This window comes from Pteropus vampyrus, unplaced genomic scaffold (genome assembly GCF_000151845.1).
Source record: "Pteropus vampyrus isolate Shadow unplaced genomic scaffold, Pvam_2.0 Scaffold41, whole genome shotgun sequence".
In the NCBI taxonomy this organism is placed as follows: Eukaryota; Metazoa; Chordata; class Mammalia; order Chiroptera; family Pteropodidae; genus Pteropus; species Pteropus vampyrus.
In genome coordinates this window covers 10,714,680-10,733,097 of record NW_011888822.1, presented here as the reverse complement: position 1 = coordinate 10,733,097, position 18,418 = coordinate 10,714,680, and the positions used below count along the sequence as shown (strand labels likewise).

At 38.2% G+C, this 18,418-nt stretch overlaps 1 protein-coding gene across 7 annotated transcripts in view; it reads left to right on the top strand.

Moving 5' to 3' along the window:
• Positions 1–7,815, top strand: part of FOXP1 (forkhead box P1) — a 220,418-nt gene extending 212,603 nt beyond the window's left edge. For 6 of the 7 annotated variants that reach the window (XM_011358493.2, XM_011358494.2, XM_023529706.1 and 3 more), the window contains one exon: positions 3,229–3,407. In XM_011358493.2, coding sequence (XP_011356795.1) covers positions 3,229–3,373 — 145 coding nt within the window. In that variant the 3' untranslated portion in view covers positions 3,374–3,407. Of the gene's footprint in view, positions 1–3,228 lie in introns of all 7 variants that reach the window. The other variant, XM_011358495.2, reaches the window with a different exon arrangement.
• The last annotated feature ends 10,603 nt before the right edge of the window (positions 7,816–18,418 follow it).

Sequence of the window (18,418 nt, the reverse complement as noted above, 5' to 3'; positions counted from 1 at the left end):
GTCTCGTTTCCCAGAGTGGCTAAACAAAGGAGTTACTCAGATGTAAGAATGGAAATGTGTGGTTTTGCAGTTATTCATTGGTAGTAGCCCTTTGGGAAGCAGGGATTGGAGAGAAAGGTGGTAGGGTGGGTGTCGGGGGTTTCACTGCAGAACAGTTAGTTGCCTCTTGCAGCTCCAGTTTCTAAGAGACACATCGGTATATGTGAAGCATAGTATCTAAATAGTTTGCAGCTTACCTGAAACGTGTCTCGTGCAGAAGTCTACTCTCTTTTATTTTCTGAAGCACTGCATGCCTGTGTTACTGCATTTGCCACTCGGGGATCTGCTGTATCAAGAAATGTCGTGAAGCTAGATTTCATTTCTGGGTATCATACAGTAGATCTCATCAGTTAACATTTGTTGGGGACCCACTCTGCATTTGGCACTGGGATTGAGCCAGCAGGCATGATAGGGTCAGAACCTGTGTTTTCGGAATTGAAGTTTGGCTGCAAATTTGGGGGGGAAATAAAATATTCTCTAATATGAACTGTGTTTGCGGGGAGGCTTATGTGTACCGGATTTTTACTTGTTTGTTGTTTATTCATTTATTTAATTTTGCCTAGCAAAACATTTGTCAAAGTCTAAAATTGTAACGCAAGAACTTCATTAAGACTGTTTGATTTCCTCTAGGTCCTTCCACCCCTTCCTGCCCATAGCCTTATGTCATCTCATCATCAGATTCAGGTTTATATACCTGAAAAGATTACTAAATCTGATAGTTTAAAAAAATGAAACTAGGAAAATGTCGATCAAGGAAACTACATTTGAACCTTAATACATGGCTAAGTAAAACAGACATTTCTATCCAATTAGCATCACTACAACTCTGTGCTCAGTGGAGAAGAGGAATAATTCTCAGTGAAAATAGGAAACATGAATTAATGTGCACTGTTGTCAGTAATTTAAGAAACACAATTAAAGGTAACTTGAGCTCACCTTATACCTTTCTAAGCAACAAAATATTTTTAATAAGTAATGCTTGATGCTGATGAGGTTGCGTCTAAATTGATATAGCCCCTTCGGAAATTAATACCATAATAAATCATAAGAACCATAAAGATGTTCTGGCCTTTGCTCTAACAATTTCATTCTTAGAAAATTATCCTAAAGAGGGAAATCAACAAAAGTAGAAAGATTAATGGATAAAAGTCGTCACTGTATTATACAAAGAGCAAAAGAGGTGGGGAAAGGAAAGACAATCACAAAACACCCAAATATTAAGGTACTAACCTGTCAGCACATTGGTATCTCACATAGCCATAAAAATTATAATTGGAAAGCTAGCAAAATAAACAATTGTATTTCTCCTGTGTTTACAGTCCATAAAAATGTGATGCAAAATGGAGAAGCTAGGCAAATACAAAACACTTCCTTAATTAGGGTTAATGGGTAATTTTTTTAAAGGAATAACTATCCATATACCTACTTCCCAAAAGAATATAGGAGATCCTACCAGTGCTGACTTCACAGGCGTATGATGTATGCAGTCACACAGGATCCTATGCTTAGAAGTTTTAATGCTCTCCTGTTTTCCTCTTGAAATCTTACCAAATTTTGAACCACATTTTTACCTTGCATTCTGCCCCACAAATCGCGTAGCCAGTCCTGGGTCTTTCTGTAGAAACACAGATAAATAGGACCATTAAAAAACTAAAAATAGATGGAACACAACTCATAAAATATGTCGTTATACAACTTTGATATATTTTGTTTTGCAAATTGTTTTTAAGAATATGGGCATGATTTTTTAAAAGCTATTTATCCTGACATCTACCCCCAAACACTCTCTAGGCTGTGCTAATTTTAGAGTCAATTGGTTTTCTCAAGGTTCACTTCGTCAAGGGCAGTCCAAGCAGTCCTGTTTGTTTTTAAATGGTTCAAGTGGCCTTTGGGGTTTGCATACAACATCAATTATTTAGGAAGCCAGCCATCCTCAGTACCGCCTCTTATTACTAATACTGATAATGTCAATTAAAAAATCCTCCCCTCTGTTGCCTGTCCCAGGGATGGGACTGGTTTAACTTGAATGGTTCTTTTACATATCAAAAGCCCTGCAACAGAAAGTAATTTGTATTGGCAAAGGATTGGTTGTAAAATATGATTTACGAACAACATTTCTCAATTGTTATCAGAATAGTTTCGTGTGATCCCTGCCATCCCCCTTCTGCTGAACCCTGTGCTGGTCCATAATGAGAAAGTTGGCAGATCTCATCGCAGCCACATGTCTTGGTGGCCGCTACCAGCCGGGCCTCGTGTTCTGCCGTGTTTACAGCTGACAGCGTTATTATTCTGATTGGGGCTCTGCTTTCTTATCATATTGTTTGTTGAGCGTGCCTTTTCCTCTTCGTTTGTGTTTCCTGGCAGGGCTTTTCTTGCCTTATTGACAGTTTGTAAAAATATGCATTAATTTGGAGTTTCAAGCATGTATCATGGTGTCTCTTTGCTGTGTTTGCTTGAAGTTGATTAATGATAGAACCTCGCTTGAGGTCGGTCTCTGGAGAGTTCTTTCACAGGTTCCGCATGTTAACTAGCAAAGCAGAACACACAGCAAGGCATGAATAGCCCAGCCTCCAGCATGCACGGTCACCACAAACCACAGTTGTCTTACAGATTCTTATTTCACGTAATTGCTTGAAGATTTGTATTCACTCACCCAGGATGCCGTGACGGAGTCTGTTTTGTGGTACTCGAAGTGTGGTCCTCAGATCAGCAGCATCACTTTGGAGCTTATTAGAGATGCAGGGTCTCAGGCCTCACCCCAGACCTGCTGAGTCACACATGCTGCATTTCACCAAGATCCTGAGGCAATTTGAGTGCATACCGAAGCGTGAGAAACACCACTGAGGAGGAGAGGCCCGCTTTTGTCCAACTGTTAGTCATTCTAGAGCAGAACTGTCCCAAAGAACCTCCTGTGATGATAGAAATTTCTGTCTCTGTGCTGTTCAGTGTGGTAGCCATCAGCCAGCCACATGTGGCCCTTGAGCATTCGAAATGTGGCTGGTGCAGCTGAGAAACTGAATTTTGAATTGTATTCAGTTTCAATTAATTTTAATTTAAATATCCACATGTAGGTAGTGGCTGTACTTTGTTGGACGGTGCAGCCCTAGAGTGTGGCTTTATATTGGCCAAAACAGCCATATTGCCTTGGGTTGGGAAGTTCCCTCAGTGAACCTTTTCTTGTTTTTCCAGGCATCCTGTACATGTCAAAGAAGAGCCCCTGGATCCAGAGGAAGCTGAAGGGCCTCTATCCTTAGTGACAACAGCCAACCACAGTCCAGATTTTGACCACGACAGAGATTATGAAGACGAACCAGTAAATGAGGACATGGAGTGAACGTCTGGGTGGGCCGACCCCAAGAATGAAGATTAGGAAAAAACAAAACAAGTCAAAAGTTAGCAGTGAAATTGTTCTCCATTTGTTGTACAGTCTGGAGGAGTTTCACTACGTTTTGACAACTCTGAAATGTGTTAACTCTTAGTGCCATCAAGAATCCCATTTGGGAGTATTTTTGATTTTTCTACTTTTTGTTGAAAAAAGGAATTTGTACTCTGTGCATTGGATGGACTTGTTTGGTACTGGGGATTTTCCTCTCTTAACAGTCAACATCTGTTGTAAATTTGCTAAACTGATTCACTTTTAGCAGCAGACTTTGAACTGCAGTCCTGCCAACGTTGGACACTGAGGACACCCAACTGAGCATGTGCACCTAAGCTGCAGACCAAGCCTCTGCCCGGAATTTAAGGATTCCAGTGGACGACCTATTTGCACAGTACTGCATGTTGATTATCACTGCCTTTACTCCATTTTTTTTTTTTTTTTTTTTTTTTTTTTTTTTTTTGCTTCTACTATACCATTTTAAGTTCTGACCTCAGGCCTCCATTTGGGCCCACGGCCTCTTGGAGGCTTAAAGTTTTCTGTACCTTGTGATGAATGTTAATAGGTGTTTTTATTATACAAAGCTGAATGTCATTTCTTGTTTGTAGTTTTCTGTCACTCATTCCATTTTCCTTCAGACATCACCACGTTTTCTCTAAAGTCAGAGAACATTCCGTTTTGGTCTTTTTCAAAAAGGTCCCAAATGCTGCACTCTACACATGAAGGTCCACTCACACAGATGTGAAGTCCTGCCAGAAAGAGAATGAATGACAGAAAAAAAAGAAAAAAAAAAAGACACTCTAGGAACAATGCAGATTCATTCCACAAAGCAGTATTGGAGGTGGGAAGGGGTTGTTTCAGATTTTTTTGTTTTTGTTTTTGCAGCTACCCTCGTTCTTAATAAATGCCACAGCGTTTTGCCAGCACAAGGAAACATAGGCAGCAGTGCTCCCCGCGCCCCCCGCCCCCCAAAGAAAAATCTCAAAATAGTTAGACGGACAGTCTGGCTGTGGCAAGCTCTCTCTTGTGTAACCAAGTTGCAAAGAGCCACGGGGCTCCCTGTTGTTAACACCAAGGTGGGTTGCTTTGTTTGCAAAATGGCCAAAAACCTGGCTTCCCCGAGGAACTTTGCTGAAAGTGGTGGCCGTGGTGGTGGTGCTGAATTTAAACATCAGTTCAGGCCTGCTTGGTGGCATTAATCTGTTTGAATGCAAATTAGGTTTCAGATCGAACTTGTTATGGGAGTTAATGAAGACTGAGTTCAGCAAATGGTAAAGTGTTCATTTCAAATGTGCAAATTTGCTACTGCAGTTTAGTTTGTTATGCAATATTACCACACCAACCCGATATCAAAAACTAACAGTAGAAGACATCAAGTGGATGGGGCGCATCTCAGCCCTGGGCTCTTTGGAAAATGAACTCGGCATGCAGGACGTGACCGTCATCTGTCAGTACCACCTCAGTCCTTAGAACCCCTGAACACTTCCACTCTGCATCCACTTTCCTGTCATTTATTTATCTAGGACCGTAGCTTTTGTTGTTTTTAGAGAGCCTTTTGGAGCTTAATTTATATTCTTTGTACCTTTTTTCTAAAATTACCAAAGATATTACACAAAGGTAAATTATGTTCTCTGTGTTATGCTTTATCTGATGAAGCCAAATATCCTCTTATTGTTGATCAAAGGAGGCGAAAGAAGTTAGAGGCAATTGATGAGATACAGGCTATTGCTAACCTGAGAAAGAGAACTGCTCCTTCATCGTAGAGTAAATTTAGAAGACCAAGTAGTTAATGGAACCAAAGTTGTTACTTTTTTTTAGTTGGTTTTTTTTCTTCTGTATCTTTACAGAGACCAAAACTCATTCTTGTAGAGAGAGATTAGGGGGCTACTAAAGATCAAAATAGGACACAGTATTAAAGGAGCAGACGAAGGAAGGGAATCCCATCTCAAAGAAAAAAAAAAGTATGCCTTTGAAAATTAGGATGTGTCCAATAAATGAGACAGTTAAGATAAAATTCAGAGAGAACAGAAAAGCTTCCGCAATGGAACTAGACCACATAATAGTATTTCTAGGATACATTTTTTTTTTAAAAGGAAGATCGTATGCCACTTTTGTTTGAGGGCTATGCTATGATCACTGAATTAATTTTGGTTTATCTTGGCATATATTCTCCAGTTTCGTTTTGTTTTTTTTTCCTTTTTTTTTTTTTTTTTTTTTTTTTTTTTTTTGATTAGGCTTTGGTCAGCAGTTTTCATTTAAAAAAAAAAAAAGTAACACTCCTATCCACTCATAAGCTTGGTACAAAAACTTCTATGGCAGTTAACTTTTGAAACTTCACTCTGCTTTCTGTATAAGGGCAGTCTGTGGTCACTCAAGACTTTTTTTTTAACTTTTCCAGGCAGCTTCATGATGTGCAGGCAGTAGCCAGACAGGGTCATGGGAAGGGGGCCCTGTGCTTCTAAACTGAGTGATTGCTGGTTAGTTTGGTATTCAAAAGAGGATAAAAATCTGGTAGATTAGTTCATTCTCAGCATGTGTAGCTAGACATGAGTAAAGATAACAGCATGAGAAACTGTTAGTACGCATACCTCAGTTCAAACCTTTAGGGAATGATTAAAAATTTTTAAAAATACATTTCACTCAGTTGCACTTAGTCGTATGTCTTGCATGCTTAGTCTAAAGACTGTAGCAAAAAGAAAAAGAAAAATTAGATTTTACATATCTTTGCAGGTATCACAGCCTTGCAGAAGAACCAATTGAAAAAATTCTCAGGCTTAACAGCAAGCAGATTTCACTATGATTTTTACAATTCTGATTCTGTATCCCTTGGGGGTATTCCAGTCACTTCTTTAGGATGGGGTTTATTATGTTGTACATATATCCCGATGTGTCTGTGTGGATCTTTGTCTTATTTGGGGGAGGGTGGAGGGCGGTTCTTTTTTTAGATATTGTTCCTAAAAAGGAATAAATGCATACACCTGTTTGTCAAAACACCTTTGCTTTTTGTGCAACTGCTTTATATTAACAATACTTTAAAAAAATAGCTTTGGAAAAAAAAAAAACTACTGTATGTAATGGAATTGCAGAATATGCTGCACATGTATTTTATTTAGTTATTCTTGCTTTAAGAATATTGGATGACATTTCCTGACATGTGGGAGGGAGAAATTCCCTTTTTTTTTTTTTTTTTTGCTTTTAAATTGTAACATAGTTGACAGACTTTTTTTTTTTTCCCTGTTCTCATTGATCAGAGCATTGTGTACAGGTTTTTTTGTGTGAGTGCGTGCGCATGTGTGTTAATCTGTTTTTTGATACATTCCTATTCATTGTGTTTATCCTACCACTGCCTTCCTGGCTATCTTAAACAAGTTCATACATTTGAAAAGAGAAAAAAAATGTTTTAAAAAATGTTTTCTCCTGCTGCAGTAAATTTTTGCATGATGAAATTCCAGGGTCACACTTTCAAAGTTTATCAGTGAAGTAGTGATTAATAATGGGGTGTGTCAAAGCTATTGAACTTTTTGTATAAAAAAAAAAAAACTTTTCAAGGTGCCAAGATGTAAACACAATTTACCTGTTGTTTTTTTTTTTTTTTTTTAAAGAAAAGCGTACATTAGGGAGGTAGTCCCTTGTATCGGGCAAATGCACTGTCAGGAATGAGGCTCCATCCTATTTGTCCCTAGAGTCTGTCCTTCTAAGACAAGTTACGCTGCCTGCATTGAACCAGCAGTGAAATGAAATATCGAGGCTTATGTCTATGAAGAGTGACCACCAGCCCTGCCACCTCGGACAGCTCTAACATTATTCCCAGCATTCCATCCGATCTGGTAAAGAACACCTTGGATTCTTAACCCAAAATTTGTAAATCACTAGCTATTTTATCATGAAAAAAAAAAAAGTTTTAAAGAAACATTTTCTCTCCTTTCCACATTCCAGCTGAGCTCTGTTTCCAAGGGTACAAAGAAGAACATGTATTTTGAATATTTTTGGTACCTTTTGGTTAATGGTATACCCTCTTGATATTTTGGATGTTTTTAAGAGTTGGTTTCACTTTTTTATCCTGAGAATGAGACTTATAATTCTAAGGCATTTTGTGGGCCCAGTGTAGTTCACATGATCTCTGCTACCCAGAAGCCTTGATGAAGATGGTACAGTCCGGACTGTGAGCATGGTGCTTCGTGGATATGTGCTGCCAGTAACAAGAATTTTTTTTTTTGTTTTGTTTTGTTTTGATAAGGCATAAAAGAAACTCATTCCTTGACATCAACTGTAATTCCATCATTCCATGTCTGTGGATACAGACAATAAAAAAAAAAATGTTGTGTAGTCAGTAGTAATTACTGACATTATAGCATTCTCAAATGCAATAAAAATGCTGGTTGTTCACACTGGTAGTAAAACTCGCCACAGCCTAAGTTTCTTTCCCCTTCTTACCTGCTGATACTGTATGTTAGGCATATGCCTTGGGTTTATCACCAGCTGCTTCCAACACTGAATTAAAATCAATCTTAACTAAAAGCCTTCATCGTCGTGGAGGGCTAAAGCTCTTCAGGATTTCAAAGTGAAAGTCTTAGAGAATTGGAAAAACCAAAAGAAGCTACCTTTTCTCTCAAGGAAGCACACACTTATTTTTCTTTATCAAATTTTATAGAGAAAAACAAAATGTTTAATAACTAGCATTAAGAGCAAACTAAAATTTCAGAGGAAAGCAATTTCATGAATAATTCATTAAAATTTCACATCTGCAAGATTAGTCATCCAAATAAAATGCTAATGTCAAAAACATGCACCGTCTATAATATTCTCATCAAGAAATCTTTTTGCATATAATGATAAATGCTTAGATTAGAACAAATGATTTTATAAAAATATTCCATCAAAAGTATGCTAGATAACTGCATTCACTGAAAACAGTAGAGAGCCAGTAACTATTCTAGAAAAACCATCTTGATCTTGAGATTTTTCAAAATTACATACCTCTAATAAAATTTATTTCTCTAATATTATTCTATTGTATACAGTCTAAGGATTAATGAATTTAGGCATTTTTCAGTAAAAATTAAATTGGTATATTGAAAGCAGAACATTCAGTGGCCAAACTGTAGTAACATAAAACCATTAGTATGTAATTCAGAGCACATAACACAAGCCAAGAGAGGACTTGAAATTAACCTTGCAGTTCTTATTTGGCAAAACACTGTCTGATGCTGAGGTACATGTAAATGTTCTCTCCAAGTATTATTTTAAAAAGCCTGTGTTAGGAGAAAAAAAAATTTTTAATACAAGGTTTTGCTATTAACCTGCAAAGTAGTGTCCCCTTTTCATTAAGTTTTGCTACAGTCTAGAAGCCCTCTAGTAAATAGTAAAACATTTGATAATTAGTAAAACATTTGAACCCTTAATTCTCACTTAGCTACTAAGAATATAATATTAGGGTTAATTGAAAATCCTTAAAATGCCAGACAAACATATAGTGCTTACAGCATATACAGTTGGTAAAATTTATATATATAATTTGAATAAGCTGAAGGACCCAAACCGGGTATGATGATGCATTAGTGAAGATTTTGCTGTTTGATGCATAGTACATTTTTAATTGTATTCCAGGAACCGTTCTGAAGCAGGGACATCCTCTTACATATTTATTTCAGGCTTGTCACTCAGACAAGCAGCAAAACTGAAATACTGGTTTTTCTTTTAAATGGGGCCTTTACATAAAGCCTAAACTCTTAAGAAGACCGATTTCACATTGACACAAACATGCATGGTAGTAACACCCTACCCGTTCTCCCCAAAAGATAACAAAATATGATTAGTCTTAGTGGGTTTTGTCTTCTTTGATATTACACATTTATATACAGGGTAGTAACAATTTATTTTCATCATCGTAGTTGAGTCAAAAGTATTCTTTACTCAAAGTGAAGTTGAGTCTCAAACCTTCATTTAAAGACTTGACTGATGAAAAGTTTAAGACAAAATTCACGTTGGAGGGAAATTAGATTACATACAAAAAACACTGGTTTAACCTTGGCATGATATTTGGATTAGAAACCCATCACTAAATATAAGCTTTTATTTATTTTTAAAGTTTTATTTAAAAAAAAAATAACATTTTCCACTGTTAAATGGCATTCAATGCTTAATACCAAAAAATATAATATTGGAATTATCGATGGTTTTTTTTTTGGCTTATACCAAGGAGAATATAGGGAGGGGAAAAAGACAAGCTTCAAGTTATAATGTTAATTTGAAGGTAACCGGCCTTTCAAGAATTAATTTCAGCCAAAGCAATAATCATTATTTACCAGCGTGTGACATTTTTATCACTCATCATATTAGCAAATTTCCATTGAAAATGCTAAAATGGTTCGTCATAAGGCAGATAACTGCTCTAGCTGTAAAAATGACCAACACAAGTGCCGGTACTCAAACATTAAATTATACTGTAATTAATAAAGACAGTTAAACTGTCTACTAGCAACAGCAATTTAGGTAACCACATTTGATCAGCTATAAATTGTAACTACATTAAAATTCCAGAAATATTAGCAATATGGATTACTTGATGGAAGTCAGTGCTGATCACCAACTCTTTTTTTTTCCTTCTTTTTTTTTCTTTTTAAGCAACGGAAGCTCAGGTCAGGTTGACCACAAATCCATGAGCGAAGATCAGGCCTTAACACTTTTAATCTTGTGAAACAAGCAATTACAAATAGCTGCATCGATTTGTTAAAAAGCTTTAGGTGACATAAATTGTTTCCTGTTTAGCTTATTGCTCTGATACATAAATGTCACCGAGTCCAGTATTAATTAGAGCCATAGAAGAACACAGGGTGGCTTCCAATGAAGATTTTTTAGTCATTTTGTGAATGCTCTCAAGAGCTGGCTCATTTCTCATTAAAAGAGGAAAGGAAAACTGCTCTGTTACATGGTCTTTCATATCATCTTTATTTTCGGCCCTAAACTAAATTGCAGGATTTCAGACTTGCTTTCTTACCACTTGACAAAGCACCACATTTTAAAAATATCTTCTAAGTAGAATAATATTTACTAGGCATTTGAGCCCCTGAAAAGTTCACACTTCTCCATTCTCAATATACGGTACCATACATGTTTCCTTGAGCTGATATTTCTACACTTAAAATACAATTTTAAAAGCTTTTGCATGTTATTGACTTAACATAAATCAAATGTATCATATATACTTTCTTTAGGTTGGCATGCCACTTAGAAAAATACATTAGATTCTAGAGGGAAAAAAGTCTGGAGAAAATTTATTAAATAGAAGTTTTTACTGTAATAGAATATTAATGTAGGCCAATGCTCGTTTGCCATTAAGCTGATCCTTTTTTAACATACACGTGCTTTTTATTATTTTGCACTCAAGCAAAAATTCCACATTCAAAGACTTTCCATCTAGTTGGGAATGTCTCTGGCAAGAAACACATAAAAAACCCTGACCTCCTGAAAGACAGCAGACATCGTCCACACTGAGCATTAGCCCCACCAGGCAACAAATGCAAAACCCACTCCAGAGACATAAGGTACACGCTAGTCAACACTGTGGAGTTGGGAGAAACAATTATTCTTTAAATCCTTCCTCACTGCTGCTCCACCAGCACACAGATGAAAATGTTTGATTTGCAACATAAAAGATTCATTAATTACCACTTGAATATTTAAAGCTATTTTGCAGTCTAACAGAGATAGATAAAGCAGTGAATTAAAACCTCTAATAAAATTGTAAAAATATTTCGGTAAGTTTACCCATGTTATGATTTAGGGAGAGATTCAAGCATTCTCATAGAAGAGAGTAATTTTCAAGTGTGTATTTGAAGGAAGGAGCTAAGTGTTCTGGGAGTAATTTGTTTCTCACTTTCAAATGTTTACTAATAATTTATTTTCAAACCAAGCTTGCAACTTTAGGACTCCATGGATAGGGAAAAAATCTGCCAAGCAGGTCGGAGCATTGTGTGTCTGATCCAGAAATTAAAATACTTTGAAAAGTATTCAGCTAAGTCGAAGGGTTTAGAAGCTATCACATAAAAGTGGTGAGTTCCTGCCCACGGAATGCATCAAATCTAAAATTACCCCAAACCCAGGACATATCCGTTCCAACTCCAGCCCAGCATCGGATTTTTCTACCTATGATCCATTTGTAGCATTTCAGTGTTTGGATCCTGGGAACCTAGAATTAGTGCCCAGCACGCTCTTTGAATCAAATACTAGAAACTACATACCAGGTTACCAGTCTCAATCCTGACCATTACGACTGGGTGACTTTGGCTAGTTACTTCATCTCTTTGTTCCTCAGCTTTCTCTTTCCCTTAATTTAGCTAAATGATGAAAAGGGTTCCTTCCAATTTTAAAGTTCTAAAAATTTAATAACATATTCCCCCTTGGGGACTTTTTTGATGAAATCCGTGGTCTCAGCATAAAGTTTGTGTGGCACTCCATATTTCACCAATATTGTAATATTGACTAATTAAACTCTGCCTTGTAACATGCCCCGTTAGGAGCAAATCTCACTAGCATACATGCTTCCATTCATCCATCCACAAATAAGTATTAAATGTCCTGCTCAAACAACGCAGGAGATCCAACTGAGAATAAGAGACACAGCCTTGGTCTCCTGGTTCCTGATGGTTCGCTGGGAAGAGAGTTCTTAAACATTAGGTTGTATCGTAATGCAATAAATGCTAACGAGAGGGGAAGTACAAGAATATAGAGGAAGACCACCTGATTCCACCGGGGACAATCAGGGAGGTTTCTTGGAAAACACACAATAATATTTAACTGAAACCCAAAGGATGTCTAAGTATGGCAGGAAAGAGGGAAGAGTTGTTCCAAGTAGAGGCAATAAAGCTGGAGCGTGAGGGGTATGAGACTTCAGAGCAGGGTGAGCAAGAAATTTGATAGAACAACACTTAATAAAGTCATTGTTACAGTTACCGTAAATCAGGCATATGGCAAAATCATAATTCCAATCATTGTTAACAAATCCGAGTGCTTCACACAGTCTGCTCAGTAACTCTTGAGGTGTTGCTAAACCAGCTTCACGTTCAGGTGAGGGAACTACCCCTCTCCACCCCTCTCTTCTGGCCACTGGCCACCTTGCTTCCTGAATACCAAGCATGCTCAGAGTTTCTACTTTATAATGGATGTTCTTTTCCTGGCTACCTGCATGGCTCAAACACTCCCTCTCTTCCAATGTCCCGACAAAGAGGCCTTTCCTGCCCATGCAGTGTACACGGTACCCTAACCGCTCTACCCTCTGCACTCTATAATCCCCTTTGCCCACTTCGTTGTTTTCATTGTGCTTAGCACTTCTGGACATTACATATTTATTTGTGTAACTCATAACAACTACCAGGGCAGGGACACTGTATGTTCGCTGCTGCAACCCCACCAGGAAGACCAGGAATTGATGCTCACATTTGTTGAGTGAATGAACAAATATTTCACTTCTAAGGATAGAGTTGGCATAAACCCCTGTAGTCAGATTCTGCAGCCTGCCTGTATAAACAGTTCTACTGTATTTCATGGCCAACCAAACTGAATTGCATTTCCAAGATTCTCATACCAAACCTGCAAGGTAGGACTGGTCACCAGCATTTTACAGATGAATACACTAGGGCTTTCGGACACATTCAAAGTTGCATGGAGAAGAACCTAGAGAGTTGGTATTTGTTTCCATGCTTGATTCTACAGCCCATCTATTAGCCCTGGTCATGCCACCTACCTCTAAAGAAGCTTTAACGAAATGAAGAGTTTCTTATAATGGTACCAAATAAGCTCACATGATAATATAGCTTTCTTATAATGGTACCAAATATGCTCACATGATAATATAAAAAATGAATGATTTACATTCATTTTTAGGATATTAGAAAGTTATCAAATCGTGGAGAAAAAAAAAACACATTTAAACGTGTGTCCACTATTAAACAATCGTAAGAGAATAAGAATCTAAATCTATTGTGCAATATGGGGTCTTTATGACTTGGCTCACCTCAAAAAGGACTATTTCTACTCCTGACTATTTTGTGAGCAGTCCAACACCTTCCTTGAATATTTCTAATGAGGTATATTAAAAGTCTTTCTAATGGGTAGATAAGCACCTCTGTACCCAGAATCCCACACTTTAGCTGAGACCTGTTGTCCCTGGAAAAGGCCAACCATGAGCTCCTTGAGGACAAGGCTCATTCTGTCTTGTTCACTGTAGGACCACCCTGAGCGGGCCTGGCAGGGAATTAGGCCAAAGCCGTAGCAGACAGGCCAGAAAGGGGAGCCAGATAAACAGGATGAGTCTCTCTGGCCTCTTGATGACTGCACAACTTTGGTCAAGTTACTTAAACATCCGTGAGCTTTAGTGAAAATTTTTACATTACGAGATAGTTATGATGGCTAAGCACAATAGTGTATATAAAGAGTAAGCCATGGAATGCATTGTTAATAAATGGGATAGAGTTTTGAGAACAAACATGTCCTCATGTCTTTCACACTCTTGCTAGGAGCCTTAGTGAAACAGCTTCACGTGAAAATGTTCAATTCCAAGTGTTACAGGAATGTGTAATCTACAGAGAGATGTGCCCTTGAGAGAACGTGTCAGGCAATATGTCTGCAAAGACAAGAGACTGAGTTAAGCCCTGAAAGGTGAGTAAGAATCAGTTATGTGGACTTTCGAAGACTTGGTTTACCAGCATTCATTTCCATTCTTTAAGTATTACACTCCTTTCTTTTAGGGAGCCACTCATCTCCAATCCTGTCGTTACTTCAGCCGCATCAGCACTTTAACTCGGCTGCTCTGTGCTCACCCCAAGACTTTTATTAAAACTTTTTGGAGAAATACTCTTTCCGAAGGAATTGTTGATTGGCTAGGATATGAACTAGAGCTACTAGTGCCTATCTTTGCTCTTATATGGAAAGGGCCCATCTAAAAAGAGAGGAAAACAAAGGCAAAGGAAAAAGTCCAAAAGAAGACTGAGAGCTGAAACCAAGACTGACACAGGAAGGCAGGGGAGGAGACTGAAACCAAAACTGGGAATAAGAAATAGATATATTGATCATATCATTTGATCGTATCATGTCATGAGCTCCTCAATCCAGCCATGCCTGAAACTAGACATATACTTCTGGATTTTCAATTATGTGAGCCAATAAATTCTCTCATATATGCCAGCTTGAGTTGGCTTTCTGTCTTTTGTAATCAAATAGTCCTCATTTCGAAGAGAGAGCAACATTCATCGAGGCCCTATGGCAGAAAAAAAAAGCATTCCAAATTCAAAGATGTGTGAGGAGGCCTATATGTCTAGAGCTCTGAATGTAAAGGAGAACATGGGCTACTATGATATTCGAGATGGAGGCAAAGGCTTCGTGATTAAGAATCATGTGACATTCTAAGTACATGTTCTAAATTATCCTTCTCCTGTCATTTTTGAGATAAAATTAGAACTCTAAACCACATTGGTATTAAAAAGAATGGCACCTCTTTGGGGCTAGAAGAGAGGCAAAATGAGTGTTTTGTGCTCTCACAAAGTCCAGCATAATCCAAGATGCCAATAAGGGCATCTTGGAAAATGACTTGGATGAATTTTATATCATTTCTCTCATTTCTTGAGAATAAGGAATTTGGCTTCAGGCTTGACTGAATACAAGGCTCAAATGCAGAATCATAGCTAAACAGAAAGAAGAGTTATTAACACTTGAGCACAGCTCTCCAAAAGTAATACTTTTCCAAAAGTGTTTCATAGTTTCAAATAAGCTATGAAATTTATATTCTTAATTAAGAATATAAAAAGTGCTAAAGAACAGAAAGAAGAGACCCATAGAGAGTGGACTCAGAGAGTGGCACTAAACACCATATCTCTGTATGTATAAATCCCATACTCTCCTACCATAGGTGGGTTTCTTTGGCTAAAAGTCAGCTGGCACAGAGCTGTATGGTAGTGTCGCTGTTTTTACCAGTGTCCATTCTGACTGATTGGTGTCCGTGCCATATCAACTGTTGAATATTTTGAATATTGGCCCTGGTTTCCTCTCTGTGGTAAATAAAATGACCACAGGCAGTGTGAGCTCAGCATAAATAGCCCCTGCTCCCACCATCAAAGACGTCTCGGGGAAGACTCTGATTGCCTCAACCCAGATCATCCTCTCCTCTCCCAGTCAATCACAATGACTGACAGTGGGAAGGATGTCATCTAACTGGCCATGCCTGTGGAAAATGTTTGAATCACATTTAGTAGGATAAAACTGTTCCCTCTAAAAAAAAGTTGTTCTGGGGAGGCTAAAATAATTGCCTGCTACCCTTACTAGTGCTAAGCATTATGCTGAGCCCTCAAGTTGCTTATGATCTGGTCACACCTTAGAGAAAGATCATTCATCTAACGAGCAGATATACTGAGTGCCTACTGTGTGTCAGACACCTTGTTAGGCTCTGGGTATTTAGTAGTGAACAGAGTGAAAAATAATCCCTACTTCCCAAAGCTTTCTTTCTAGAAAGGGGAAAATAGACACTAGTAAGTTACATGGTGATAAGCGGTTGGCGGAAGAAATAAAGCAGGGAGAAAGGGTAGAAAGCACTGAGGAGAGGGCTGGTGGGGTGGGTGCGACAATAAAGACTGTTTGAATAAAGATTTGAGGAAAACAAAGTAGATATCTTGGAGAAGAAAATTCTAGACAGAGAGAACAGAAAAGGCAAAGGTTCTGAGGCTCCAACACAGAGTGGAGAAGAAGGTTGCAAGAAATAAGGGCAGAAAGGTAATGATCAGCAGATTATGCTATGCATTAATGGCCTCATGGTGAGGACATTCGCTTTTCTTCTTCGTGAGATGGAAGCCATTGGAGGTTATGAACAGAAGGGTTTTAAAGGGATTCCTCTGGCTGCTGGGCCATAAATGTTAAGGAAGCAAGTGTGGAAGCAGAAGGATCGGTTACTTGAAAGACTGATGGCTGGGACTAAAGGAGCAGGAGTAGAAATAGTGAGAAGGGGTTATATTTTTAAAATAGAACCAATGGAATTAGCTGCTGAATATGTCAATCATGAAAAGTGAAAAGGGTCAACACCAAGTTTTTGGGGCGTGATAAACTGAAAGGCTAGAGTTGTCATTTACCAACTGAGAAACAGATGTATGGTAACATTCTGAAATTGTTCTAGACTTTCAAACTCAAGAGGCTTCCTGACTACCCAACTTGAGATGGTGAGTATGCAGCCAACTAAAGGAGTCTGAAGTTAAGAGGTTGGGGTTGGATATGTGCTGGGGTCAGGAAAGAGTAAATAATATTTTGGTTTCAATAACACAGAGAAAGTTATTGTATAGTTTGGATTGCATGAAATCAAGAATTTGGAGATTCGGCTGAATTATTTTTGGCTCAACATAAGGTGACTTACCTAATGAACTTAAAATTGATGACTTTGGGGAAAAAGTCTCTCATGCTGGCTGTGATGACTACTTAGTGCTGAGTTCATAAAACGAAAAATTTTAATTTGTAGAATGAGAACTATAAAATTGTGTGCGTGTGTGTGTGTGTGTATGTGTGTGTGTGTGTGTGCGTAATGAGGGGGGAGGGGAGAGCATTCATGTTGTTTATATATAAACAACTTCTAACCTCAAGTATCATTTCTTGGGTTGGACATTTTCAAAGAGTTACTAATTTAAAAATTTTCAAAAAGATCAGTTCACTCTTGGTTCATTCTCTCTCAAAAGTCCTTCCTTAATTACAAAACCTGCATAACTCATTTCCTTTGGTGTGCAAAAAGGTGTGTAATTAAACCATCAGCATAATACCTATCTTCATGTAAAACCCGCTCTTATGAACTTTAACTGCTGAATAAAAACTCCTATTACATGACCATTAAGTATTATGAATAAAGCAAGTCATGGTAGGACTTGATTAATTTTTATGCACTATGGATTGTATCTGGAAGAAACTTGATTTTGGTGGGTCTCCTCCTAGGCAACCCCAGAGCCCGTGGTGGCTTTACCTCAGGAAAAGTGTGTGCTGAGCTGGCTCAGGAAAAAGTGTCTGACCTCACTGTGGACCTCGGCTACTCTTGGGGTGTCACCGTTGAGAGAAAAATCTCAGATGCCGCTAATAAATAATCAACACAATCAGCAATGGAAAAAAAGAAAATGAGGGCAATGGTGGGCAAAAAGATAGTTGATTTCCCTAGGTATAGTTTCCAAAGATGATCCCTTTCTAGGTTGATATAAATTTTAATTAAGTTAATATATAAGAGCCATAGTTTGATACTGGAATATTTCATCCATAATTCTAAAAATCATCAGTTTGTGCCTCAGGAGCTGAGACTTAAAGACTCATGGTTTAGATTTTGTTAGGAAAAGGAAGAGTTGTGAATGGCATCTGAAAACCTCCAACAGACTTTTTCTATGAACCTCTGAGTAGTGAAGCAGACTATAAGAGCAGTGTTTCCAACCAAAAAGAATTAAGTTTGACCAGCAGGTAAAAAGAAAAATTGAGAGCACCAATAACTACAGTTTAGCTGCTTGGGTCTGAGAAGTGCCCAACACAGTGCTCCTGCTGGAGTGGATGTCAGAGACCCCAAATAAGTACATAAGGATTCCCAAACTGAAAGGACATAAGCTAACTTTCCCAGGGTTAACCCAGAGACAACCCAGAAAGGACTGACCAGGAGATAATAATGAGAAAGTGAGCTGCTAGACAGATGGCTTGAGAAAAGTCTCAAAGAGTCCTGGTACTTGGAGTGGTAGGAGAAACATGCAAAGCATTTCCAGGACCTCACTTCCAGAGGGTGTCAGGAGTGGAGACGAGCCTATAAACTGAGGCATTATAGGGTAAGAATGCTAGAACCCAAATAGGGTGGGAAACAGGTAATAAAAGTGAAGCCAGAGGCAGGCTCCCCTTGAGCATTCCCTTCTCCTCCTCTTTCTCAGTACCCCGAAGTACAGAAATCCCAACTAGGGTGGCTCCATATTGTAGTGGTTAGCACGTCTGCTTTACGTGCAGAAGGTCCTGGGTTCA